A 26842-nucleotide genomic window follows, 5' to 3' on the forward strand; every position below is an offset into this window, starting at 1 on the left:
CAACGCTATCCGTGTATCGGATTATTTGATATTTATATTTTGTTTATTGTTTATAAATTATTTATTGTGTTTTGGATATTTAATAAATATTTATTATTTGTTAATTAATAAAAAAATAAAAAAGTTAAAATATATATATTTAAAGCATGTATATGTATATTAAATAATAAGATAATAAATATTATTTATATTTATATATTTAAGTTAATATTAAGGTATGTATATATTATATTATACTAAAAAATTAAATATTTTACAAATATATTTATATATTATAAATATATATCTTATGTTAGGTTCGGGTCGGGTTACACAATACCCAAATCTCACTTATTGTTCATTAGATCTAAAAATATTTATTCATTTAAATTTAATTATTATTCATCAAATTCAAATTAAATTATCATTTTCTTTCCGGTTTCGGAGGAACGTTGGACCATGGGAGGATATTTTCCTTGCATGTTTTGAATTGATTTTTAAGGTTAAGCTATAAGGTATTATGCATTATACAAAAGGATGGTTTTAATCTCAGTACGTGCGTGATTTGGCATCACAAATTTTATAGCTAAACTAAAGAAAATAAAAATGATGCACATAATATTAATTTAATGTTCCTATATAACCACCCTTTCTCTTGAGCTTTTTTCTCTTTTTTAATCACATATAGTTTTACTTCTAGTATTTTATTTTTCTCAGGGTTTATATTTATTTCATTAAAAAGAGCAGAATTAGTACTTAATTTTTTTTAAGTTGTTTATTTGAGATTATGATAGCGGTGATGGTTTAAAGTGTTTTTCGTTTACAAATACATCAAAATAATTTTTTTTTTATTTTAAAAATTATTTTCGATATTAACATATCAAAAAATATATAAAAAAAATTTTAATTATAAAAAAAATTCAAAATTTAGCATATGCTCTTATGCAGCCCTCTTTCCAGGCCAGGCCAGTTTACGCCGTGAGAGCTGGGCGGGGCCTATGTCAATAGACACCCTCGTGGACGTGCAGTCTGGTGTCTAAGAAACCATCACGTCAAAGACTTGCAAAAAAAAACGATTTTTTTTCTTTTAATGCACGGAACAGTGGAAGGGGAAATGCACAATGAGAGTGAGTGCATTAAAATAAATCATCCGCGTTGACCGGAAATGTTTCAGATGGCGGAACTCGGTGGCAGATTTTATAGGGGCGAGGTATTTTTTCTTTTCGGTTTTGAGATCAGTAGAGGGGAAACGAGAACACAGGAAAAACGAGGCAACGTCAAGAATCAAGCAGCAGTGCCCGCGCAACGATCTTATCCTTTATATGAATAAATGATACACAATGAAACGTCAGGCAGTGGAAGGTTAATTTTCCACTAACAAGATGGTGGGGACAATGAAGGTCGGAGAAAATAATTGTTTCAAAGTATTCTTGAATACAAAGTTGAAGAAATCACAACAATAATGATAAACATAGTAAATAAAATCAAGTTGGGTAGCCACTTATTGCATTATTTGACAAGCAATCATACTTTCTTGGATTCTTGCCTAACAATATTTGAAATCTTTAACGAACAGGTACAACTCCAAAATTCATGATAGGCAGAAATTGAACAAACCTTCTTGAGGTTCATACAGCAAAGTACTGGGTTGGTGGAATACATCCAAAAGTTTGGCTGATCATCCTGCCGTATCTACATGTTTAAATAGATTCTTAACAGCTCCACTAGGCAGTTTATAATTATATGTCGGGCAGCAAGAGTTGGAGAAATTGAACTGAAATCATTTGGCATTTTTTTAAGTTTAACAGGCACAAAGAATAATCAATGGGAAGCACAAAATCTACAAGTAAAATGGCTTATTCATAAAAGATAAATCCATGCTTATATACAAAAACCTGTGTAAGTCTATATAATAGGTTTCCTACGCACATAAATTACTTGCAGAGTACTTATTGTCAAACCATGCTAAGAAACAGCCCGTGTTTTCCAAGGCTGCCATTGGAAAGTATCAATCATCTGAAGTTTCATCCTTGATCTTGTTTGAAAATCAAGCATCCTTTCTTAGAACGCTATCTGCAACTGGTGACCTTTCTAGCAAAAACAGGAGCATATTATTAAATGCTACCTCTCATCATATTTGATCTGATTTGTAGGCTGTGCGAAAAAATCTTTGGCACTGTGAGCCACCTCAGCCTCCAGTATAGCCTCCAGCACAATGTCAGATCCGTTAACAACATCTGCAAGCAAATCCATAAGCTTCTTTTAACATCAAAATGAAAACTATAGAGCGAGAATCCATGTGCTTCTGTCAAATTTAAATGAAAGGTCCTCCATATACATACAAGTCAACAGAAATGACAACAGTCATATACAAGAAATAACCAAATGAAAGCTTTTAATCGTGCAACTATTCATGAATAAGGAGCAGTTTTTTCAGATTTATGAAGAATATACTGGAAATGTAAGCATAAATATGTTATAATTTTGACCACAAGCAACAATAATTTATGTTCTAATTTGCGCTTCATTAAAGATGAGGGTGCCAAAAGTGAAATGTTTTAGGTGAGAGATATCTAATTGTTTGTCTGACACCATATTGATAGTTCGTCCTCACATACTAACTCAATGCACCAATCACACTTGCACAACAGAAATTTCTGTAAACATGAGAGAAAAGGCCATCAAAGCTTCATGCAAAATGCCAGATGCTAACCAAAGTTGAGTAAAGATTGTTACCCTGACGATTTGGCAAAAGCCCAGTGCTTTCAGCAGACACAGGCAAAACATTTAAAAGACCAATATCACTAGTCAACTCCCCTGCACCTGCCCCACTGCGCACCGGGCCAGTTTTCAGGGCTGAGGATTCAGCCAATCTTGCATAAGCAGTGGCTTGGCTGTGCAAATCACATGAATCTGAGACTTTTGCACCAGAAACCTAGAAAGACATAAGAGAGTTAAAAGGAGTGTGAACATAATAATCTCATAAATAAAGCATTGAAGGATAAGAAAAGGAAGGTCACTCAGTAAGAACCTTGGAAATATTAGCTGTTGGTAAACTTTCTCCAGCTGTTTGTTCAGTATAAACCTTGGAAATTGTGGGGTTCGGTACATTCTCTGCATCTGCATTTTCAGGCGCACCACCGGCTAAATCTCCAAAAAAACTAACAAGAATTAGAAACTCAGACAATCAAGAAGAAAGAATCATTAACTTGGAAACTTATATGACAAGGTGATAAAAATACCATTAGTAGTAGGCGGAGGGTCAAGATTATCCACTAGTCTCCGAGTTAATGGACCAGGATTCAAGACAGATATGCTTCGAATTTCATGACGTATAGCATCAAGTTGAGCCATTGTGTCTTGAAGTTCCTTGTGAACCTAGAGCACAAAAGCCAAGTAACTCAAAAGCACCCATCTTCAAAATAATAAAATACCACATTGAAAATCATCACATCACCTTTTTAACTGCCTAGAAAGTTGGGTTTTCTAGATATGACTTATTCTGCTCTTGAAAAACAAATGGTTGTTCTGTCTTATTAATCCAAAAAATTGCAGATTGTGTTTGCTTCTTATAGTTCAGGAAGTCTATGTTTCCTCAACCTTTCCAACTATTTTCTTTTTCTTTTTCCCCCTTTTTTCCCTGTTTTTTTATCAGAATTCCACTGCTTTTCTGTAGCTTTTAGGAATAGCCAAAATAATAGAGAGCATATGAAACAGACTATTTTCTTAATACATGTCTGTTAGAGAATCTGTCATGTAAATAATTACACAACTTCCCATTTAATTTTTTACAATTGAACTTTTTTTAAAGGGGAAAGATGTACCTGGCGAGCTTGTGATTGCTGCATAACAGAGTCAAATTGACCACGAGCCATCTGCACATACCCAATGGCTCGACCAGTTAATCTCCCTGCAGTTCTGGCTATTAATGGTAGATCCTTGGGTCCTGCATATATCCGATATCAGAAAAGGGGAATCATTACACATCAATTGTGACCTTGTAAGCAAGTATGGTAAATGCAGCTGAGATAGATGAAGATGTTTACCGATTAGTGCAGCTGTGGCCCCAAGCAAGAGAAAGAGTTCTCCATAAGAAATTCCAAACATTATAATCACAAGTGATTAGGGGTTTTGGATATTTTAATCTAGGAGACTCACGTTATCCTTTGGCTCACTCCAGCATCCAGCTCTGTTGAAAATGATTTTAATATTGTCAAGTATGAGCCTTCGCTATTGACAAATTGCTTATGCTGTCATTTGCAGATGTGGATGCCAATGTGTGAAATGATGTGATGTCCACATCAGCAAGATAATTTAATTTACTTTTCACAAAATCAATTATAGGAAAAGGATTATGAAATTAAAAAAAAAAGACAAAAGAAAGAAATCAAATATAAAGAACAATCCCGGATCAAAATTCTTTGATTTGCTGTACCAGGTGAATCTTGTTCATGAAAAGTATTGCATTTTGAAATGGATTTTCAAAGTACAAGGCTTGACAGCGAAAGGTAGTTGTTTAAAAGACTAAGTTGAGTAGAGAATAGGATGGAGCAAGACAAGGACAGGATACTTCAAAAATCATACATGATTCATGATTGTAACAAAGGAATAGTTTTGGTGATTCTACATGGAAAAATGCTCCTTAACTTTAACATGCTAGATTAATCCTAGATACATGGTAGAACCAGATTTCCAAGAATTTCCATTGCCAACAAAATCTAATTGTATCTGAAAATTCAAGCACACCTTTTGCAAATTCAAGACACATTCAGCAACAAGAAAACAAAAATTTCAGTTTCTCTACCAAAACTTCCATGAATATAAGCATCATTACCACAAACACCACAGCAAGAAAACACAGATTATTGAAAAGAAAAAAGAAAAAAAAAATCAGAAAGGTGAGAGTGAAACATTAGCGGTAGACAGATAACACTCACAACCCAATTAAAGCTCTTCTTCAAATGTTTTAGTTCTTGACGGACACCTTTCCTGTTCTTCAACACAGTCAGAATTTTAGATTTCTGACATGGAAGCAGGGTTTCTTAGGAAGTGAAAGATTTCAAATTTAATACATTGACGCTGGAGTTTCGAGACTGAACTGGTCAAATTCCTAAATGGGTTGTGTGTGTTATAGTGTACGTTATTGTATAGCAAGATGGCGGTGTTTTTCACCAAGAGGGCATGGAATTTCAGTGGTGGATGGGAGAGTTGATTAGGGATGGGTTGCAATGGAGAAAACGATTTCTTGCATTTTTTTTTTCATTTCATATTTTTTTCTGAAACCATCCGACAAATTATGTTGCTTTGCATTGAAACAAAATTGAAATAAGTAAAACCAGAAACAGAAATTGTAACGGATATTTCAGCCGTGGAAACTTCTTTAACGATCAATCTCAAACTTGTTAGTTAAAAAGGGTATTAAAAAATCAAAATCCCTAAATACATTTAATTACCACGAGCTAACCTGTTATGATAAAAGGGACCCTATTTCCAAATGGGCTGTAGCTGAAGCTCTTAGAGGTCATTGATCCAGGTTCCAAAGTCAGATAACTCTTAATCCAGGTCTGATTTAATTTTGTTTGGTGAGGAAACAAGGGGAAGTAGGGTATCCGTGCTAGGATTTCTCACTATGTTAGTCTTTTCATGACAGTTTTGAGCATGGTTATCTGAACTCTAAAGCTTGTAATGGATTACATAGGCGTTGTTTGGTATGTCATTTAACTTGGACAACATGCATCTCCTAAGCCAGAGGTGTTTTTTCTAGATTTTTTTTAAATCAGCTCCATTTAAAAACAAATGGCAAAATAACAAAGTTTGAAAAGGATTTGGTAAAATAGTAATTGACTTGTCCAAATTCATAATTCCATTATCACAAGAATGGAAACAACTAAGAACAACACAATTCATGATCATTGGATGACATGCATTCTCAGGATGCAGTGACGTGCCACCTTAAATGTGAGGGGCTGATTAAGTCTTTGACATCTTTATACCATGAATTCTTTTGCATATAGCCACAAATAGAAGTTCAAACTCCAATAATCCCCCCTAGGAAGTCCTGAAAAGGTTGATCTGTTTGCCTAATGAAAATAAGAAATAAAGATTTGCATATCCAAATATATAAAACCAAATAATTTAAAATAATTCTTAATTCAGTTACAAGTCAAAAAGTTTCATGTGAAATTTTATAGTCATCAACTAATAGATTGCTACCAATGATTGTGCCTAGCCAAAGAAACCTACTTAACATAAAAGAACAAATGTCACTATGTGGATTCCAAACCAATTCTTACTAACCAATATGGAATTTATAGATAGAACCTATTTAGTGTGTGTTTGGTATTGTAGTGCAGGATGCTTTTCAAAAGTGTTTTTTACTTGAAAATACATCAAAATAAATTTTTTCAGATTTGTTTTTTTATTTTTTACATTAGTACATCAAAACCATCGGGAAAGCACTACAAAACATCAATTTAATGTTTTTTCAAGCTAAATGCATTTTTAAAACGCACTCAAACACGGTTTCAAACGCGATACCAAGTAGTCACTTACTCGTTTCACCAAAGCTAATATTATTTATTTTGCTGCCATGAATCAAACTCTTTTTGAGGCTCTTGGCAAACCCAGGATGAAATGACAACAAGACTGTCAGGCATCTGAACTTTTTTCAAGATAGTTCGTCTGGAGAGTGGAATTCTAAACATCATAATAGCATTTGAACCAACATCTTAAGCCCTTACAAAAGCTTAGGAAAAACAAAATCTTAGAGCATGAAATGATATGCACTTTTACTCAAAGTCAAGGTTCACAAACTCGACTTTCAAAAGTGTGCTAGACTTTCTTAGCCTGTGCTAATGGGTGCTAGTACGCGAAAATACCCTTTTTTTTCTTTTCCTCTTTGCAGAGGCGTGCTTCTTGATTTGTATTGTGCTAGAGCATCCACGTTCATGCTCTCTAAGAGGGTTCCTTAACTATAATAGCTAACAGGTTTGTTTTCACCTAGAGCATTGTTGCTCTTCAAGTAGTTCACCATTCAAGCTCCGTGAAGTCCTCGCTGTATATAGCGAGTACTGTATCACTCTTCAGATAGTATTATTGAATTTAATAAAGAATGTTGTTGGTATTGAATAGTAAATCTTACCTGCTAAGTATTGCCCAGGCTTGGAACTGGCCTAGCTGATGAGACAGCCGAATGAAGTGGAAGCAGAGATTGAATATCACCCGGTTGAGGAACTGGCCTGAAATTCAAAACCCAACCGGCACAATTTAAGATTTTTTCACATTTAAAGAGAACCCATTTCAGAAAAATAACCTAACTTGCAATGCCCGACAGTCGAAATTTAAAATCTTGCTGATTTAAAGAAAACCCATTTCAGAAAATTTGAACTTCTTGAACAAAATTGAAAGGATGATTTTAAAGGGATTGCTTACCTTGAAAATGTGAGAGGAGGGCGTGTAGGGAGAAAAGAAGGTGTGGATTTGGGTTGAAGGCTGGGTTTGTTAGTGATGGATTTGAGAAGAGAAATTGGTTTAGAGAGAGGCCTGTAGCGAGATGACATTTTTTAGAAGGCAAGAGAAATGAAACGGGGTCATCGGATTCAAGCGAGGCAAAGCGTGATGGGTTTTGATTTTGGATGATGTCTTGTTGAAGGGAGAAAAGGCCCGTTTGTAAAATATTTTATATTTTAAACTATTTTTTTATATTTTTATATTAATTTAAAACACTTAAAAATAATTATTAACACAACACTGAATAAAAAATAAAATAATAGTGTTAGCTAGTGAGATGTTTTGTCCTGAGCCATTGTATTTTGTTCAGTTTAATTAAGATCTTTCAATAAAAAACAAATTGTTTATGAAAATTTATATTTCTATTTATATTCTACTACAGTTTGCTTTTGCATTTTAAAAATATTTTTAAAAAAAATTAAATTTTTTTTTTGCGTTAAATTAATATTTTTAGTATTTTTAGATCATTTTTATACGCTGATGTCAAAAATAATTTTTAAAAAATAAAAAAATATATTATTTTAATACATTTCCAAGTGAAAAATACTTTGAAAAAAAACCGCAACCATGCTCTCAAACACGCTAAAACCTCTATGAAATTTTGTGTTTCAATCATACATGCTTCACTTAAATTACTGACAAGATTATTTTAATTTTTTTAATTAAAATCTCAGGATAATGTCTATTTCATAGATCTATTGTATGAAGTGTTTAACCTCACTATACAATTTCTATAATAATAAAAAAAAAAAAAAAAGTTGTGATCTATCCACTCGATTTCTAGCAATTGACAAAAAAAAAATAAAAAAAAATTGTATAGTTGAGACGGGGAGGTGAGAGAGAAAATAATATTTTTCGTGGCATATGTTCATTAAAATATAAACGTTAAAATATGGCAATTGAGAGGATGTTCGTGAAAATATTGTCGTTATAGTATTTTAATTAATTCTAAAAATATATATATAATATTTATTCTACATTTTAAAGAATATAAATACAATAGCATTTTTTTGAAATCTAGCTAAAACACATCTCTAGCTATTTTAGCTAAGAAATAGGATAAATGTAAATTTCTTACAAAGCTAGGGAATAGTAGGAGTACCGTGATTATTTTTACATGACGCATAGATCCTAGCATAAAATCAGGTCACTGTATATATGTAGGTCAACTTATAAGATAGCGGATTGATCCAAATTTATTGAATTTTAATAAAATAATATTGTTTTTTAATTAAAAAAATATTAACAAAAAAATATGTTATATTTTTATAGAAATTTGAAAAATATATGGATGGATGAATCTCACTTGGATTATGAATTAACATGTAAAATGGTTTAAATGTATCAACTCTTCAAATAATTTAAAAGCTAATCTTACCAAAACTAGATTTTAAATCAGGGTGAGTAAAAAAATTAAAAAATCAATTAAATCAAGAAAGCTAGAAAAAAAATAACTGAAAAATCGAACAGTAAAAAAAAAATCGATTAAAATTTTGAAAAAACTGACCGGTTCGGTTTGGTTCTATAAGTCTGAAACTGAAAAAACCGAACCAAACCCAAACCGAGTCAAACCGGTTTTTTTTCAAAAAACCCGAACCGAACCGAAACCGGTCGATTTGAACCAGTTTCCGTTTTTTTCTTTTTTAAATTTCAACTTAATTATTTTTTTTAATAAAAACTAAACCGAACAAAAAAATAATCACCCATATTTTAAATCATCAACTCAAATAAACAATCGAGTTGCTTTTTTATTTTGTTAAAGTTTGATAACTAATGCTAAAACGCGCAGCATAAGACAAATACCTTGGCACGAAACAAGAGAAATGTAAGTGTAACTCTTTTATCAACCACATTTTATTTTCTTGAAACTTTCAGCCCAGCCTTCGAGACCTAAAAATCTCAAATTTATAATCCATCTCGACGATATTTTCCAGTTGTCAGCACGAGTGTGAATTATGAAACTTATACCAGCGATCTTAATATTTGATTTTCATAATAAACGATATAAAAAAACGTGGACTCATGCTAAAAAAAACCTCCAAGGTATCCCCACCATAACTAACTCTCCTACGGAGTGTTTATATTTGTAGTTAAGCTCGTTATTTAAAATGTTATTTAAAATTAATTTTTGTTTTGGGAAGATATTAAATTAATATTTTTTATAATTTTAATGTATTTTCAATTTAAAATTACTTTAAAAAAAATATTTTACACCATATTAATAAAAGGTGTTTGAGAATGTATTTAAAAGTGTTTTGAATGTCTTTTTAAAAAAATATATTTGACATGATAAAAATATCAAATTAATATGTTTTTTTATATTTTTAATATATTAATATGAAATATAAAAAAATATTTTTGATTAAAAAATTATTTTAAAAAAGCACTAAATCACAATTCACCGTAACTGAATTTTTTTCCCCTCGCACTCAACTTAAAAACTGGACAAAACCAGTATATCCTTTAGTCGTCGTTAATCAGGATACGGACAGGAGCTGATAAAAATTGAAGGTTTCCAACAACACAAGGCAAACAAGCAGCACTAGTGCCCTGTATAGTGTATATCGAACAAAACCAAATCTTTATTCACTATCAAAAAGACACAACTGGTAAAACCATATCACGGTACCTGGGCCCAGCACACACACCAAACGTTTTTGTGTCAAAATAACCCTTTTGTTGTGCAGTGGGTGTAATGGCTGCTGCTCTGAAATCAACTCCTTCCTTCCTCCAACTGAAAAAACCAGAGACCCATTTCCTCGTCCGTCACAAACCCACTATCGTTTCAACCAGAAGGTTCGCGCCAATGGCTTCTCTCACTGCAATCCGAAGTCTTGGCATTGGAGAAACGTTCTCCAATCTCAAAAAACAAGGCAAAGTAAGCACCACCCCCTTAGTAAATCTTTGTTACATGTGGATTTTGTTGTGCTAGTTGACGGGCTTTGATAGTTTTACACCTGACTTGATTGATTTTTCTTGACATGTTGAATGGGGTTTGACTTGGATATTGTTTGTGGTTTTGGCTATGGATTTTTTCTTTTTTCTTTTTTACTGTACTTACTTTACTCTTCCATTAGTGGAGACAAAAGCTGCACAGAGGAGTCTCTGTCTGTTAATATCCATGTTGAGTCAGATATTTCTACTGAGTTCTCTATTGGGTGCGTTATAAGTAAAGATGGGAGAAAAGAGGAGCTTAATTGTGTTAAATTGATAGTATTGAAAGATGGAAACAGCTGTTTTTTTTTTTTTATGACATAGATTGGAATGGATTATTTGGGGGGTCGAGGCTGTGAGGAGGGGATTGGATTGAGAGTTTTGGTTTGGTAGGGTGAGGCGGGAGAAGGAAATATTGTTAATATCTATGATGAGCATGCTTGCTTGTGAAGGTGGCGCTCATCCCATACATCACAGCTGGTGATCCTGATCTTAAAACCACAGCGGAAGCCTTGAAGGTGCTGGACGCCTGTGGATGTGACATAATTGAACTAGGTGTTCCTTACTCCGATCCCCTGGCAGATGGTCCGGTTATCCAGGTATGATTATAATGTGGTTGCTGGTTGGATGAATCTCCATTTCAGTTTTCTTATTGGAATCTCTTGATTTAGGCGGCAGCTACACGCTCCTTGGCTAGAGGGACCAATTTTGAAGCGATCACATCAATGTTAAGGGAGGTAAGGCCATCATATTACAATGCTATCTTTCTACTGTGCTGAGACCATGACAAAATCATTGGATTATTAATTACTGAAAAAAATTTCTCATCATGCAATTCCTTTTGTTACGCTATTGATTGCTAAGATTGCAATTAAGATAGTTTACTTGGAAACACTAGTTCATCATAGCATTTTGTACTCGGGCACATGCTCATAGGTAAGTGAAGAAGTGCCTGTCCATATGACAAGCATACAGTATCCTGGTTTACAGCTTTGTTGCCAGTTTCTTTTCTTATTTGAATTTCCTTATATTAATTCAACTGTTGACTGCACAGGTCGTTCCACAAGTATCCTGTCCAATTGCTTTATTTACATATTACAATCCAATTCTAAAGCGTGGAATTGAGAAGTTTATGTCCACTGTAAAAGACATTGGCGTACATGGTAAATGACAGGTTTATTTTGCAGCACCCGACTGCCTATTTTAATGTTTTATATCATGCCGAATTATGTGGGAAATGGGGATCGCTGTGTGCATCTCCAGTTATTTTTCTGTGAATTCTGGGTGTCATAAGGCATGACCATATGTTTAACCTTATATTGGTTTTGCAGGACTTGTGGTCCCAGATGTTCCTCTGGAGGAGACTGGAGTTCTGAGGAAGGAAGCTGTCAAGAATAAGCTTGAACTGGTCTGTTGCCTATCACATTTCTGGATGATGCATTCCATTTTGTCTATTCACATTGATTAGCATATCCCTTTTGGAGTTACAAAAAATAAATCATTTCCTTCTGCTTTGCCAAAAATCAGTTCACTGTAGAGTTTGGTGGTAAAATTATAAAAATGAAATGGACCCTGTCTTTTTATTTTTATTTTTGGCACATCATTTAATCGTGGTGTATTATAGATCTAAACCAACACCTTTACCTCATCATTATTTTGACGGTGTCTGCTGGTTTTCATAAAAAAATTCTTTTTGGTTGAATGATAATTGAAGAAGGGCACCTTTTGGTTGTGTGCTTTGGTTTTCTTGCAATTTACCTTTTGAATTGCTGAGCTTTTGTGGGTAGTGAATCATGAAAGATATGCAGCTATCATGCATTCACCGTGTCTTATGTACGCATTCGGTGATGCACAGGTACTTCTTACAACGCCCACTACTCCTACGGAACGCATGAAAGCCATTGTTGAAGCAGCAGATGGATTTGTGTATCTTGTAAGAGCATTTTAGAAGTTGATTAAGATGAAAGATTAATCATAGTTGAGTTCTAATATGAACAAAGATGAGGTACTCAATGGTTTGCCATCTTTTGTGACATCCCCATTTCTTCTGGAATTATAGGTGAGCTCAGTTGGAGTTACTGGCGCTCGTGCTTCTGTAAGTGACCGAGTTCAAACTCTTCTCCGGGATATTAAAGAGGTTTGTCTTTACAGTTAGATTTCATTCACAGGGCACTCTCTTGATTGGTGGCATTTTGGAAATTAGTGGCTCCTTCACGAAAATTCAGGATGTATTTTAGGAAATGGTATCGCACATCCATCATTTCTGATTTCTTTTTATGACAGTCAACAACCAAGCCTGTAGCTGTTGGCTTTGGTATATCAAAACCTGAGCATGTCAAGCAGGTTAGTCTTCAACATAGTGTAACTTGATGCCTATAGATTGCCTCTGCATTAGTTTGGATTTATTACTCAAGTTTTATGACAGGTTGCAGCATGGGGTGCTGATGGTGTCATTGTTGGTAGTGCCATGGTGAAGTTGTTGGGTGAAGCAAAATCTCCCGAGGAAGGATTGAAGGAACTAGAGAGTTTCACGAAATCTTTAAAAGCTGCACTTCCTTGAACTCAATTTTGTGGGGATCAAATGAAAGCTTGAAACTCTTATTTTCAACAGCAATATATGCATTGAAATTGAATAAAAACGAATCTTGTTTACCAGCATGAATGTTGCCAGTGTCTTTAACAACTCGAGCACTTGATAAAACTACAAGTTGCTGCTGCAGTTCTGTTACTTTGATGGAAAATCCATGAGTTTTTCTGTCAACCGCTGCTGAGGTTAGGGTTTAGGAGGTCTGCTTCAGCTTTCTTCTAGCCGCCTTCCCATCAAACTCAACGATTCTAATGAACTCTAACAAAAAATTCCAAAGCACCAATTAGCTTTCATTTTGTTTTTCAGGGCCGGGGATGACAATGGTCACTATTGATAGAAAATCTAGAAGGTTACAATCTGAGAACATTTCATTCGACATCTGGTTTATTCAAATAATTTTCATGCTAAGGGGAAATAACGTTAGTATGCAGAGGCGCAGACTTGATTTCCCCATAGGATTGATCTACATTCATCTTTTTTTTTGGCATAAGCGTATCAATGCAGGCAGACAGAAAGGGTCTTGAGAGGGGGAAGCATTAACCTTCATCCCATGAAATCCATCTTTTGGATGAAAGCTGATTAATTCATACCATCACAAAAAAATTTAGCTTCCTCACATGAATTCTGTCCTTTGGATGAAAGTTAATTGATTCATATCATCACTAAGAGAATGTTTGGTATTGCGTTTGTACCTGCGTTTCGTCCAAATTTGAATTTGTTTTTTTTGCTAAAATTAAGTGCGGTTTGTACTTTTTGGATCGTTTTGATGTGCTGATGTCAAAAATGATTTTTAAAAAATAAAAAAACATCATTGGCATGCATTTTGGTATGAAAAGCTATTTGAAAAGCACCCGCAACCACACTGCCAAACACGCTCTAAATAGCCAAGTCCTCGGTTGATGAGGACAGAGAAAAAGTTTTGCAATCAAATGACCAGCAGAATTTTCATGACTAGTTTGTCGAGTCAGGATTCCCCAACCAAGCGAAGCTTATTTACGTACAGCCACAGTTTTAGACTCAAATTTTGGGGCCTTGTCTTATAAAATAAAGATGGCCCCCTCCAACCCTATTGTGAGCCTGAGGGGGCGAACATTAAACAAGGCATTCAACTAATTAGCATAATCAAAGTTGTTCCATGACACTCCTAAGAATGATTTATTCCAATTATTCTATCAAAACACACCCCCTTGCCATTACAGTGACATGATCAAGACAGGAAGAGAAGCTACTTCAGCAGGTAGTGAACGCAAGCAATTCCACAATATACAGCTGAGGGAGGGGGATAGAGCGCTGAACAACAAATGAGCTGAAGCTTCTTATCTCTGCTTAACGCCTTCCAGATGCCATGATTCAGAAGAAAACTTCACTCTTGAAAGAACCGAGTCTTGCGTCGGATCACAAGGATGTATGTATATATGTAGATGTATATATCTATGCTTACACATCACCCCTGCTCCTCACGTAAACAAAATCAATAATTAGGTCTCCTTTGTCACCCTCTAACAAATACCAAACAAAAAATATAAAACCAAGGTACGGATTTCCTATAATGTTAGAACTCGGAGTAAAAAAGGGTATGCCAAGCTCCTTGCTTCGCCGCTTTTTCAGTGGATACTGTTGGAAATACAGTTGAAATTATATTTTTTAAAAAATTATTTTTTATATATATTTAAAAATTAAAAATTAAAAATTATATTAATATATTTTAAATAAAAAAGTATTTTAAATTACAACTGCAAGCTTAAAATCAAATAATAATGTTTCAAGATTATTGATATAGAAATAGGGCATCAAATGGGTATTTTTCATTTCAAGCATAGTTTGAAAAAACTCTTTGGCAAACTAGCACGGATCAAAATTGTATTTAGAAAATAGCATAGCTCGGTACAAATATAGTTTCGAAGTGCGATAATTTAATTTAAAGAGAGAGGAGAGGAAGAGAAGAAAAAAAAGAGATTTATTTTGGATTGCGTGTGTGGTTCAAAGTTTTATTTATTTTATTTTATTTTATTTTTTTAATTTTTTTCTTGAAATTAAAATACCACACCTGGAAACAATATTTTTAAAATATGTTATTTTCTAAAATATTTTTCCAACAATAATGGTTTCTCATTTTTCTTTAAATGGGCTAATTTCCAAAAAGAAAAAATTTCCATCAAATTAGGTTAGGAAGATCCACAGTACCATCCAAAAATTTCCATCAAATTAGGTTAATCAATCCTCTTCTTCACTTTCCGTACGTGGCGGTACCCAATTATTTTATCTGAAAGAGAAGATGTTTAAAATGTTTTTTTTTTAATTTATTAAAATAATATTTTTTAATTTTTTTTGAAAAATATTTTTTTAATATCATTATATCAAAATTTAAAAATATTATAAAAAATTAATTTAAAATAAAAAATAAATAAATTTTAACCTTAATTCCAACCTGGGTCATCATTGTCGCAAAAAAGCACGTGATGATTTCCTTCCTTATTCCGCCATTACCAAACCCCAACGACTAAGCAAAGGAGAGAAAATTAAAATAAAACAAATTCACGCACTAAAAAAATCTTCAAACAGAATCAGCCAACAGAAGAAACAGACAAAGAATGAATAGTGTCTTCTCAGTGGACGATTTCTCCGACCCGTTCTGGCTGTCTCCTCCTCCTCCGCCATCATCAACGGATCCGAAGATGAATAGAAGCGAATCGGAATGGGCCTTTGAGAATTTTCTACAAGAAATGGCTTCCGTACCTTCCTCCGCCAGCGAAACCCACACCGCCGCTCCTTCGGTGCTTTCTCAATCGTCCACGTCATCGATACCTCCTGACAATGGCGAGGATGAAGTTGTGGAGATCACAAAACATCCAATTCACCACCACCACCAACATCCAATTCCTAACCCACATCCAATTCCTAACCCACATCCGCAACCGCTGGATCGCAATCTAACGGCACCGATTGATTCCGAGGAGTACCGTGCTCTTCTCAAGTCGAAGCTCGATCTCGCTTGTGCTGCCGTGGCCATGTCTATGGTATAACATACGCGTACTGATTGAATTGTGTGTGCATGCATCACATGTGTTTGATTATGGATTTCTTTGAATAAATGCAGGAAACCAATGCTGTAAAGCCGGAAGTTTTTTCTTCGTTACCTGAAGATCAAAGGCTAGCTGCAAGAAATATGTCGTTGGGAACACAATCTTTTCATAATGGTTTTGCCTGCTTCCTGAATTGTTGAATGTTTTTGCTGATTGCATTTATGTATATAACTGGTAGTAATATTGTCTCAAAGATCATGTTAACGCTATGTGAAAGCCTCTTATTGATTCCAATAGATTGTGATATGTTTGGTGGGTGAGAAATTGTTTGCGCTATTTGAATGGAAATGGGGACTAGCTAGTCATGTTTCCTTGCACTTGAAATGCACTTTTCACCTTGCAATCTACATGAGTTCAGAAACTAGGATAGAACACACTTTATCTTGAATCCACTGAACCCCTGGTTTGTACAAGTTACATGTATCAGCTAAGTTGATCAAAGTTGCACTATGCATCTCTAGCACTCTCACTCTTGTCTTTTATCCTTATTTCCCCCCTTGTATTCTTAACTGTTCGTCACCTTATTATCACAAAGTCTTATATAATAGACTGCTGTATGTGTGCTCTCATCTGATGCAAGATAAGCGTTATAATCAATGCAAATATGTGCATTACTTTCACAGTGATTTTCATGCTTTAGTTTTCCTTGCCCCTCTCCAAAATTTGGGCTGCATATAATACTGTCAATTGCAGGTACTGATCAAGGCATTTCAATGGCACAAAGCGGGGCAGATGGTGTATCACTCGGCATTCCACCTTTACTTACTACACAGAGAAAATCAGATGATGAATCACTTGGCATTCCAGCTTTACCTACTACACAGAGAAAATCAGATGATGAATCACTCGGCATTCCAGCTTTACCTACTACACAGAGAAAATCAGATGGTGGATCACTTGGCATTCCAGCTTTACCTATTACACAGAGAAAACAAGAGGTTCAAGCCAGGCAAACAACCAGTGGATCATCAAGCTCGGATGATGATGACCTTGAAGGAGACACAGGAACCAATGAAAATATGGATCCTGCTGTTGTGAAACGTGCGAGGAGGTATCTTATTTATTAACATTCATGCTTGGTGTAAGGGGTTCTAAATACAATTTAGAAACTTTGTTTTCTTTACTCATACGCCTCCCATTTTTCCTCTTATTTTGAATTTATACAGGTAATATTATTTTGAGGAATTCACATGTTAGTGCTCGTCTTATTGGTGAATAAATCAAGCATTGTTTTAGGATGGGAGAAGAGTATTTGTCAATGGTTTCTAATTAAATCGGATACAGCCTTACTAAACCTGACTTAACTGTCTCCAAGTTTTGGGATAAACAGATTCTTACTAGATGCAAGTATATATCTTATTATTGTGTTAAAAAGGAAGGACCTTTCACCAATCACTGTGTTGATATCTTGACAATGACTCAGGATGCAGTCGAATCGAGAGTCAGCTAGACGCTCTAGAAGAAGAAAACAAGCACAGCTGAATGAACTTGAAACTCAGGTTGCCCATTGCTTTTCTGTGGCATTCGTGCCTTTTAGATCATGGTTCTTTAATAAGTTCTGATTCAATCTATATGGCATTCAATAGGTTGGTCAACTAAGGGATGAACGCACTTCACTGCTATCACGCTTCACTGATGTAAATCAAAAATGTGATGATGCTGCTGTTGACAATAGAATTTTGAAGGCTGATATTGAAACATTAAGGGCAAAGGTAAGTCGTTGCACTTCACCTATTTTAACTTTGTTTGTTGCTTTGAGGGTTCCTTTGGTTGTTTGAAATTGTCTAGCAATTACTTTCTGACTCCATGTTTTAAGATCATGATGTTAGAGGAAACAAATCCTTGTAAAATCATCAAATATGCTTCATAGATGTCTCCCAGAAACTAATTCTGTCTTGTGGGTACATGCACGTACTTTTGTGTTTACATCACATCATGGAAACTTCTGTCTCCATACAGAGCACACAAAAAAATAACTTTGCATGTGTGGAGTGACAATCCATATCAGGCAAAACTTCTGGTCAGAGTACGTCCTACTAAATAGTATAAGAGTCACAGCAACAGTTTTTACAAAGTTCGAATGACATTAATTTGAAACTTGAAAGTGCTTTGCATGTGCATGAGCTGATGTAATCTACTCTGTTGAATTTCTTTTATATATGAACCTTCCAGGTCAAGATGGCCGAAGAACAAGTGAAACGAGTGACAGGTTTGAACCCAGTGCTTCTAGCAAGGTCTAGCATGCCGAGCCCTGGAATGCCATTTGTTGGTGGCCAGGTGGATGCATCTACCAATGTTGCTATCCCAATGCAAACAAACCCCCACCAATTCTTTCACCAGCCAGTTCAAGGTATTACCCCTGCTCCTCCACATCTCCAAAGACTAAACAACAGCTTCCCTAAAAGAACCTTAGTTCCGCTTGCCACAAATCCACAAACTGACAATGGAAACAGTAATGATGGTGGAATGGCTGTCATGCCTTCCATGCAACTCACTGCTGATGGGCAAAGTTTGCCTGCCATGCCTTCCATGCAACAGGTGCAAAAGCAGATTGGTCCAACTGTTGGTCCTGCTGGGACCTTGCCTGCATGTGACTCAGGACTTCCTCACGTGGTTGCGAAGGATTACAAAAAGAAATGAATCAGATGCTTCTTCCATTCTGGTTTTTGGAACTGGGGATTGTAAAGGTCGTCACTGAGTACAACTGTCGGTTCATATAATTCTATGACTTTCAACACATACTGGGTCCTTTTGTTTATGGTTTATAAATAAGCCTTTTTAGCTGGTAGATCATCTTGACTTATTTTTTTCATGTAGACGTGGGTCGTGTTAATGCAACTCAAGTTGTCAATGGAAGCTTGTGATTATCCCCATTCAAGGTGCCGATACAAGAAGTTACATTTTTCATGCCTTTTCAAACGCGACAAAGAGAAATCAAGCCAGCTTAAGAGTTGCATAGCTAATTTGATCCCACCGCCAAGGGAATTCTTTCACATAGACTTGCAGGGCTGATTACTGGAAAGTGCTGACCCTCGTGACTGATTCTTTCACATAAACCTTCTGTACAAGGAGTGGAATAGAGTTAAGCGATCATCCTTGCACACCAAATTTAATTTCCCAGGTTCACCTGATTGGAGTAGCAGAGTTTCTGGGTTAAAAAAAGGTCACCTTCCTGGTTGGATCTTGTTAATCGGTAGAATCAATAAGATGATACGGAACACTAACAGAAAAAATACAGCCATCGCCATCCATCATTGAAAAACAGCGGCAACGTTAAAAATTGACGGTTGGCTAGCCACATTGAACTATCGAAGGTCCCACCATTAATGGAAGTACACATCAGATAAACTTGGTTAATCCACCGAAGGTAAACCTACTCTTCCAAATTTCCTCAGACGACATGTTAGAACTAGGTGGCGATTTGAGAAGGGGATCAAAATTTTCCAGCATAGACAGATAGATCCATTTGATTAATCCACTGAAGAACTGTAATCTTATGGACATCAAAGGGAAGCGGGTTCGAACAACTTGAGTTCAGCATGTATATATATATATATATATATCTCATCTATTATGCGAACACGTGTTCAATCGAGAAATGTGACATGACCGAGGTATAAATTGTACATGCAGGTAATGGAAGAGTAGATTTAGGAAAATAAAAAAGAAAAAAGTAAACTAAATTCTAGCATGGTTCGTATGAAGACATGCACTATGCTGAGGATACATAAATAACCCACACAAGGGTTCTCTTCGCAATCTAGGCAATGCTTAGGCTGAATTTAGTAAATGTCGATCTCCTCGTAATTGCAGTATGTAAATCCATGGGACACATCATGGCAAAATTTTTGACTGGATGCCTGATTGGACTTTGCTTTGGAAATGGGCTTCTAGCCTGCATAATGGACATGATAATCGAGTGGGCGCCATGAATGGGGGGGGGAATGAAACAAAGAGCACAAAGTGTATGAACATGCCTGGTTGCACACTTGTAATAAATGGTATCAGGTGTGTTGTATGTCCGTGCATTGGCACACATCCTCTTGACATCAGCAATGAACATCTCGAGTGTTACATAGTATTGCTCTGACTCTACCCTCTTCGACATTGTCTTCAGATCTGCAGCAAATTGGAAGAATTATAGATGACATCTAATTGAAACAAGTCATTTTTTATGTGAAATTCTCAATAAGAAAAGGTCATAATAATTCTCAATAAGAACATGTAATCCCATTTGTACAAGTGATTTTTTTGTGAGAAATTCTCAACAAGAACAAGTAGGAACAAGATACTGTTTTTTCATGCCAAATCATGCAGAAAATTCCAAGAGCAGAGATTCAAACAACTTGAGCCAATTATCTGATGTTGTCAAAATGCTAGAAGCAGAGTTGTACTTTCCATATTCCTCAACTTGTGTAACAGCAACAGACACCGAAATGAGATTTCAACTGAGTTCTACAAACTTTAACAAAAAATATTATAGTTTTCAATTTTCTTGGTAACTTGGTTTCAAGACAGCTGAAATTTTAAAAACTTTGGACAGTTGTGACCTATGTTTCCAGAGAAGATTGATAGCATACAAAATATGAAGGGCCTGGACATGTCTCCATTTTAACAGCATATAAGCTTGTCAATTATGAAATCATTGCAAGAAATTTGATATCTTACCCATGGGATCCTTGATGATGTCATAATAATCAGGGACATCACAAGCATCAACTGGTTCCTTGAATGGCCAAGCATCAACATGGTCATGCATGGACTGCTAATACAAATTCCATAAAATGAATATCACATAAGCAGGCCAATCACTGTTCTACAGATTTTTAAAGATTAAGTAGAACAGAAAGGAGAACGCATAAACAAGAGCAAAAAGTGTTGCAAATCCAACGCATAAAGGATTAGGATTTGCGAATGTGAGTGCCCAAAGAATACTAACAATGGTAGAAAAATCACTTTTTTGCACAGATTTACAATTGAAAGTAAATAGAAGAACAAGTGCATCATTAAGAAGAGAAACTGTTAATTTATCTTCTCTTCAATAATATGCTTGATGGGTCTTATACAATAAAAGCAGCATTACACTTTCCTAGACCACGGGATCTTCATGTTGTAGACAAGATTCTATCAAATTTTGATATCTCTTGCAAGAAGAAGAAGAAGTTGGCTGTTCCATTTGTTGATCATTTGAATACTATTACCAAAGGTATTTCTTACTTTTAGATAGTAAGACGACAACAGCATAAAAAGCACGGATATTTGCCACAGTAATGCATCAACAACCTTCACATTTGGCTGTCCCTTTGAACTTAATAAAACAAATCAACTTCAGAAAACAGGCATCCAAACAGACATGTATTCTTGACAGCAGGATGTCAAAGTTTCATTAGGGGCAATTTCAACCACAAGCATTTCCCATGCAAACCATGTCATGGCAACACTATGCTATTACTTTTGCAAAATATGGCAACCACAAAAGATTTCTGTAAGTTACATGGCTGGCTGCCATTTGTGACAGGATATGCATTTTTTCTTAACCCCTGTGAGAGAAAAAAGATTAAGAAAAGTAATATATTTTGGGACTTGCCTTCAAAAGTGAGCGCATAAATGCAGTCAAATGTTTTTGATTTGTGCCACTATCCTTAGAAGAGTTTAACGTTTTGAACCGTGAATGGCCCCATTGATCAGGAGCCCACCCTGCCTCCCCTATTATCATCACATTCAAAACGAATCTCATTATAAATATTCCAAACTTCCAATTATATCATATAATTCCCAAAAGGTATGTACCACGTGTCGCAAAAGACTGGAAGAAGTTGATATAAAGTCAACATGACAAATTTAAAAACTTACTCAAGCCAGGAATGTCCTCAATTTTGATGATCTTCTTGGGAATACCAGCTTCTTTCTGAACAAAAACGAGTACACCATATAATCTTAATCCAATGAACAACATACTAAACCATACTGCTAGATAGAGAATGCATGCAATCTAGAAAAGGAAACTACCAAGTAGTATAATTGATGACAGGTCTAAGAACCATCAGATTGCTGATGATAAATACCTTTTGAAAATCAATTCCAGGATAGACAATGTGGCAATTGGATAGCTCTCGTATCTTTTCATCAATTGCCTATCATCATCAGAAAACAAGATCACTGCATATCTATGTAGAAATCTACTAAGGTTAGGTGTCTGAAAGAGCAGGAAGAATCTTCAGATAAAAAATTCTGAAGTCATGCACTGAAACAAGTCTGTGAGTAATACATGTGAGTATAGTTGTAATTTAAAAGTTCCAGGGCAGGCTGGCAGCACAGCAAGTCTGACAGGAAGCTAACAGATGGGAAAGGTACAATATAAATACAGTTAATATTGGTGTTCCTGTCAATGAGTTCTATATTACAGAACCTCCTATATTACAAAACCTCCTGAAAGACACTGGTGCATGTACAGGAAAAATCCAAGTTTCCAGAATAGGCAACACAACTATGATACACCCCCAACTCATTAGTCTATAATTTATTTTCACTCAACAACTCGAAGCAAGTGATATGAAAACAAGCCCTATTTCCCAAGGGCAGGTGATAGAATTAATCCAAATTAAGATGTAAAGAGCATATGATTATAATATAATAAAAAACCTACAAGGATCAATGAAAATGGAAGTGAAAATTGGGATTATTTACGATAAAAAATATTGAAATGGTCTATCAATAGAATTAGTGCATCAGTTCAGAAGCCTTGTATAGCCTTCTTGCCTTTCTTTGGGTCCAGAAATTGACTGGTGATCTCAATCCAATGATTCAATTTTAGATGTCAAATCGAGTAACTTGCATCTTAAATATAAAGTTTTGGAATGAATTATAGAAAACGACGAAGCTTCTGAATGGGAGCCAACAGGTTGAGCTTGCTTCCTTTAAAATTTACACTTTTACTGATGAAAGAAAGCCCAACAAGCTGAGCATTTAGAAAAGGAAGACATACTGCTAAAATGGATTGTTTGACCTTTATCTTGATTCATGTTCCAGACACTGACATTTAAATATTATGATCTAACTGCATTGCACAAGGAAAACATTGACTGAGTAGATTATCATCCCACCTGTCTCTGACGACGGATCATGGTTGACAAATCAGTGTAAGGAAGTTTTTGATCAATTCTGCACTCCATTAAGATACCTCCATCATAGTCTTTAATATACCTGGAATTCACACAAATTCATAAATGAACTAACAAAAGGAGGCACAGCAATAGCTAAATGGATGAGATACACCCAACAAGGCTAACAAAGGGGGGATAACGAGCAAGTGTGATAAGCTTGCAGTTATCTTCCTTCATAACAAACACCCTTTCCCCCTAACTCCAATTTCAAAATATAAAATAGAAAGCAGAACTGTACTTGAAACCCTTCCTTTCTCCTATCCCCCACCCTTCAATTATCTTAATAATACTGGAGCTTGTAAATTAACAATACCCATGCCATCGATCTTTCTCCAAGTAAATCTCTTTTGTGAAACCCTACATGTTAATAAAATAACACAACATTAAGAAACAAACCAATATATTTCAGAAGGATATAGCAATGTAACTATCAGAAATACATCTGAGCAAAATGTATAAAGATCATCAAGAACAAGATTGACCCACAATTATAGCACAGCCATTTCCATAGATTACCATCAACAGTGATATAGTAAGATTTAACAGATAAACAGTTCAGGAAAACAATGAACTGTGCAAGTTACGGAACTCGAGAAAAAGACCACATCATCTAATAATCTTGCAGATCCATTGAAGATGAAGGTTTAACTGGAAATCAGCTACTATCTAAACAGTAGCAGCAGATCTTCCATAGAGACAAACTGGCAGAACAACAAAAGAAGAAATACCTCTAAAGGATATCACACAAGCAGTATTTGTTACTAATCACACCTTTCAACTTTCTTAACAATACTGTTAGAACATTATATCTTAGAAAAAATCTAGCATATCTTACAGATCAACAGTGTCTTGCAAGCCCATGCTGAAAACAATAAAATCAACCAAGCAAAAGACTTAATGACAGAATTAGAAAGACAACCTGTTTGATAAAATAACCAACAGCATTATTGTCAGCATATGTCAGAAAATGTGTTAACCCATCAACATCACGTGCATGCTGCTTTAAATGATTCATCAATCTTGTGCCGTAACCTTTTACTTGTTCATCTGCAGTGATTGCACAAAAAGCTATCTCCCCAAACTTCTGACTATGGATGGGCAGGGAAAAGGGGGTTATTATAACAACCAGCAGCATTAGAACAAAAGAGGTTTCAATGACAAAATCATAACAAGATATAAAGTACTTTCATGTAATGCATGGTTCTTTCATGTAAAGTACTTTCATGTATGAGGGAAAAATAAAAAATTTTAAGTCCAGATATAATTGTTTAAGCTTAGCAGTACAGTCACTTGGACCAAACAAAACTCCAGTCATCTGCAGCTCAATATAAAACCTTACCAAGATCATGTCATTCATTCATCTTACAGAATTATGGTTACAGTACTAAGAAAATGCTAAAATGTATTTTCTCAAGTCAGTTTAGGGAAAGTATGTTAGTTAGGCAATGTAAGGTTTGACTCCACCTAGAAAAACTATAATAACATGAAAGAAAACTTGAAGTTAGAATGAGTAAAGAACAACATGAAAACTATGAATTTGAACCTAACCTGGTATATGGACGATAAGTGATGCCACCAACCACCAGATTGTGTCTAATAACCATCACAGATTTGTGGCTTCTGCATATTGCATTGAAAAACGTACATGAGTACTTTTGCACCATATGAAAATGATCCATGTCATAAAAACAACGAAGTTTTACCCTCCTCTGCAGGGCTTGGGACCAGCAATCCTAACCTAAGCTAGCATAAGCAAAGTTGGGAGAATAATTCAATAACAAGAAAAAAATAAAGGTATTGTGTCTTTCCATACAAGTTGCATGCTCATTGGAGTGATTTTCATTACACAATGACACCCTAGATGTCTGTGTTCAAGGACGTGTAAGTAGTTCACTGTTTTGACATTAACACAAATTATCCAGCACACTCTCCAAGATGGCATCACATAAGGACGTAGGCTTCTTCTTATATGCAGCAATATGCAGTTCTGGTGATATATGTATTGGTGAGTGGATTGCAAAGATATTAATTTACAGTACTGGACACATTTATATCTAAACAAATGCATCCTCGATAAACCAATTTTGATTCTTACTATTAATGCAGGCTGTATAGTAGAAAGTAGTTACTTACCTTCACAATGAACTGGAAGCGGCTTACCCAAAAAGGAAAACAAATAATAGAAATTAAGGGGTTCATGTTATCTAATCTCTGGCCACTTTGGAAAAACAATCGCTTATTTTATGCACTTTTAGACGATTTCATGGAATTACCTATCCATCAACAGACGAACAATATACTCTTTGGGCATGTTAGGCAATTGCCTCGCAAATATATTCTTCAATCCTATCAGCCTGAGAAACCAGAGGAAAAGGCAAGCATTAAAATTAACAACATCGCTAGAGTTTACATAGAAGTTTTCCAATTTATAAAACAAACCTCATCAAACAAGAAATTAACAATTAAAGATTGCAAAAAGAATATTCATAATTAAAAGCATGAATCCAGCCAAAAAAAAATAGGGGAAGAGAATAAGGTACCAAACCATATGCTCATCAATACCATCATTTGAATAACAGACAAACTTGAGTCTTCCTGCTTCCTCCTGATTCCAAAATATCATGTCCCGTTATAAAATATCCCACACAAAGTTTCCTTTTCTATTTCGAAAAGGCAACATGCAAAATTAAACTTTAGTCACTAGTCAACAATTGTAAGAAATGAACTTTGAGAAGATAAACACTAATTAAAGTTCTCATAAGAACTAAAGACCATGCCTCTCTCTTCAAATTCTCTTCTCTCGCGCTATAAGCTCCACTAGTCTGCAAATTCTCCGTAAATATTTTAACAGAATCCTCCTTTACCACAATCCCTGGAGCAGAACTTCCCGCTGCGGCAGGCCCCACTGCACCAGTCCCCGTGTGCCCACCATCCTTCCCGCTATCAGAATTTTCAATCTTCACATTCGTATTCTCTATTTTTATCTTCGCGTTCCGACCGCTGCCAGCGGCGGAGACACCGGCAGTGGTCTCGAGGCGGGCTGCGGTGAACGTTCTCATGGAAGAGTCATTGTCGAATTCGTCCTCGTCATCATCAACAACGGCGTCGGAATCTTCAGCGTCGTCGGAATCGGAGTCGGCGCCGCGGGCGGAGATGCTCTCAAGGTCGTCGTTGGAGGTCAGAGCACCGTCTCGAGTGTCTGCGGAGAAAGAAGACGGAGCAAGTGGAGGCAAATGGTCATCGGACGCCGCCGCAGCCGCCGCACGTTTCCGCTTGTGGATGGAAGAGGTTGCTGACGCCGAAGCTGAGTGGGAAGGGGACGGGGATTGGGAGCTGCGAGAGCGATTGGGTGCGGTTAAGTGAGAGTGAGTGTCCATCGAGTCGAATTGAGTTGACTCCGTTCAAAGATGACGATCTAGGGTTTTCAGGTTTGCATTGAAGAAGTTGGGGATTTTTGTTGTTTCACTTTCGCATTTGCAGAGAGCGCAGTGTTGTTTCAGACCGAGTTAGTGGTGAAAAGACACATGGCGTCGTCTCAGACTCTCAGGTACAGGTCTGGTTTTATATGTTTCATAAAAACGGAGACC

General features: G+C 35.7%; 4 protein-coding genes across 9 annotated transcripts; 2 read left to right on the forward strand and 2 right to left on the reverse strand.

Moving 5' to 3' along the window:
• Positions 1-1820: 1820 nt before the first annotated feature.
• On the reverse strand, positions 1821-7622 carry LOC7480003 (uncharacterized). Of its 3 annotated transcripts, XM_024594321.2 has the most exons (9): positions 7411-7622; positions 7121-7217; positions 6858-7033; positions 4026-4168; positions 3804-3925; positions 3222-3357; positions 3011-3123; positions 2716-2914; positions 1821-2216 (listed from the first exon to the last, which is right to left on the reverse strand). In XM_024594321.2, exons 4-9 carry the CDS (start codon positions 4084-4086, stop codon positions 2101-2103), a joined length of 747 nt encoding a protein of 248 aa, XP_024450089.1. In that variant the 5' UTR covers positions 4087-4168; positions 6858-7033; positions 7121-7217; positions 7411-7622; the 3' UTR covers positions 1821-2100. The 3 variants fall into 3 exon arrangements, with proteins under 3 accessions (XP_024450089.1, XP_024450088.1, XP_002302078.2); XM_024594320.2 differs by lacking the exon at positions 6858-7033; XM_002302042.4 differs by lacking the exons at positions 6858-7033; positions 7121-7217; positions 7411-7622 and having other exon boundaries at positions 4026-4187.
• A 2377-nt stretch (positions 7623-9999) lies between these two features.
• LOC7472004 (tryptophan synthase alpha chain) lies at positions 10000-13077 on the forward strand. The gene is made up of 9 exons (XM_002300771.4): positions 10000-10366; positions 10875-11021; positions 11094-11159; positions 11477-11585; positions 11754-11830; positions 12278-12355; positions 12482-12559; positions 12706-12765; positions 12848-13077. The coding sequence occupies exons 1-9, from the start codon at positions 10184-10186 to the stop codon at positions 12980-12982; spliced, it is 933 nt and encodes a 310-aa protein (XP_002300807.1). The 5' UTR covers positions 10000-10183; the 3' UTR covers positions 12983-13077.
• Positions 13078-15473: 2396 nt separating this feature from the next.
• LOC7480005 (light-inducible protein CPRF2) lies at positions 15474-18965 on the forward strand. Of its 2 annotated transcripts, XM_052450271.1 has the most exons (7): positions 15474-16026; positions 16107-16206; positions 16786-16905; positions 16957-17143; positions 17516-17591; positions 17679-17804; positions 18265-18965. In XM_052450271.1, the coding sequence occupies exons 1-7, from the start codon at positions 15601-15603 to the stop codon at positions 18730-18732; spliced, it is 1503 nt and encodes a 500-aa protein (XP_052306231.1). In that variant the 5' UTR covers positions 15474-15600; the 3' UTR covers positions 18733-18965. The 2 variants fall into 2 exon arrangements, with proteins under 2 accessions (XP_052306231.1, XP_002300809.3); XM_002300773.4 differs by having other exon boundaries at positions 15475-16026; positions 16786-17143.
• Positions 18966-19610: 645 nt separating this feature from the next.
• Positions 19611-26842, reverse strand: LOC18096143 (histone acetyltransferase GCN5). 3 transcript variants are annotated; one of them, XM_052450270.1, is made up of 13 exons: positions 26033-26837; positions 25796-25860; positions 25529-25609; positions 24804-24875; positions 24175-24343; positions 23569-23612; positions 23196-23295; positions 22158-22226; positions 21946-22000; positions 21680-21798; positions 20761-20857; positions 20070-20211; positions 19611-19987 (listed from the first exon to the last, which is right to left on the reverse strand). In XM_052450270.1, the coding sequence occupies exons 1-13, from the start codon at positions 26630-26632 to the stop codon at positions 19927-19929; spliced, it is 1674 nt and encodes a 557-aa protein (XP_052306230.1). In that variant the 5' UTR covers positions 26633-26837; the 3' UTR covers positions 19611-19926. The 3 variants fall into 3 exon arrangements, with proteins under 3 accessions (XP_052306230.1, XP_006386247.1, XP_024450081.1); XM_006386185.3 differs by having other exon boundaries at positions 20761-20854; positions 26033-26833; XM_024594313.2 differs by lacking the exons at positions 19611-19987; positions 20761-20857 and having other exon boundaries at positions 26033-26842.

Source organism: Populus trichocarpa, chromosome 2 (genome assembly GCF_000002775.5).
Source record: "Populus trichocarpa isolate Nisqually-1 chromosome 2, P.trichocarpa_v4.1, whole genome shotgun sequence".
Taxonomy (NCBI): Eukaryota; Viridiplantae; Streptophyta; class Magnoliopsida; order Malpighiales; family Salicaceae; genus Populus; species Populus trichocarpa.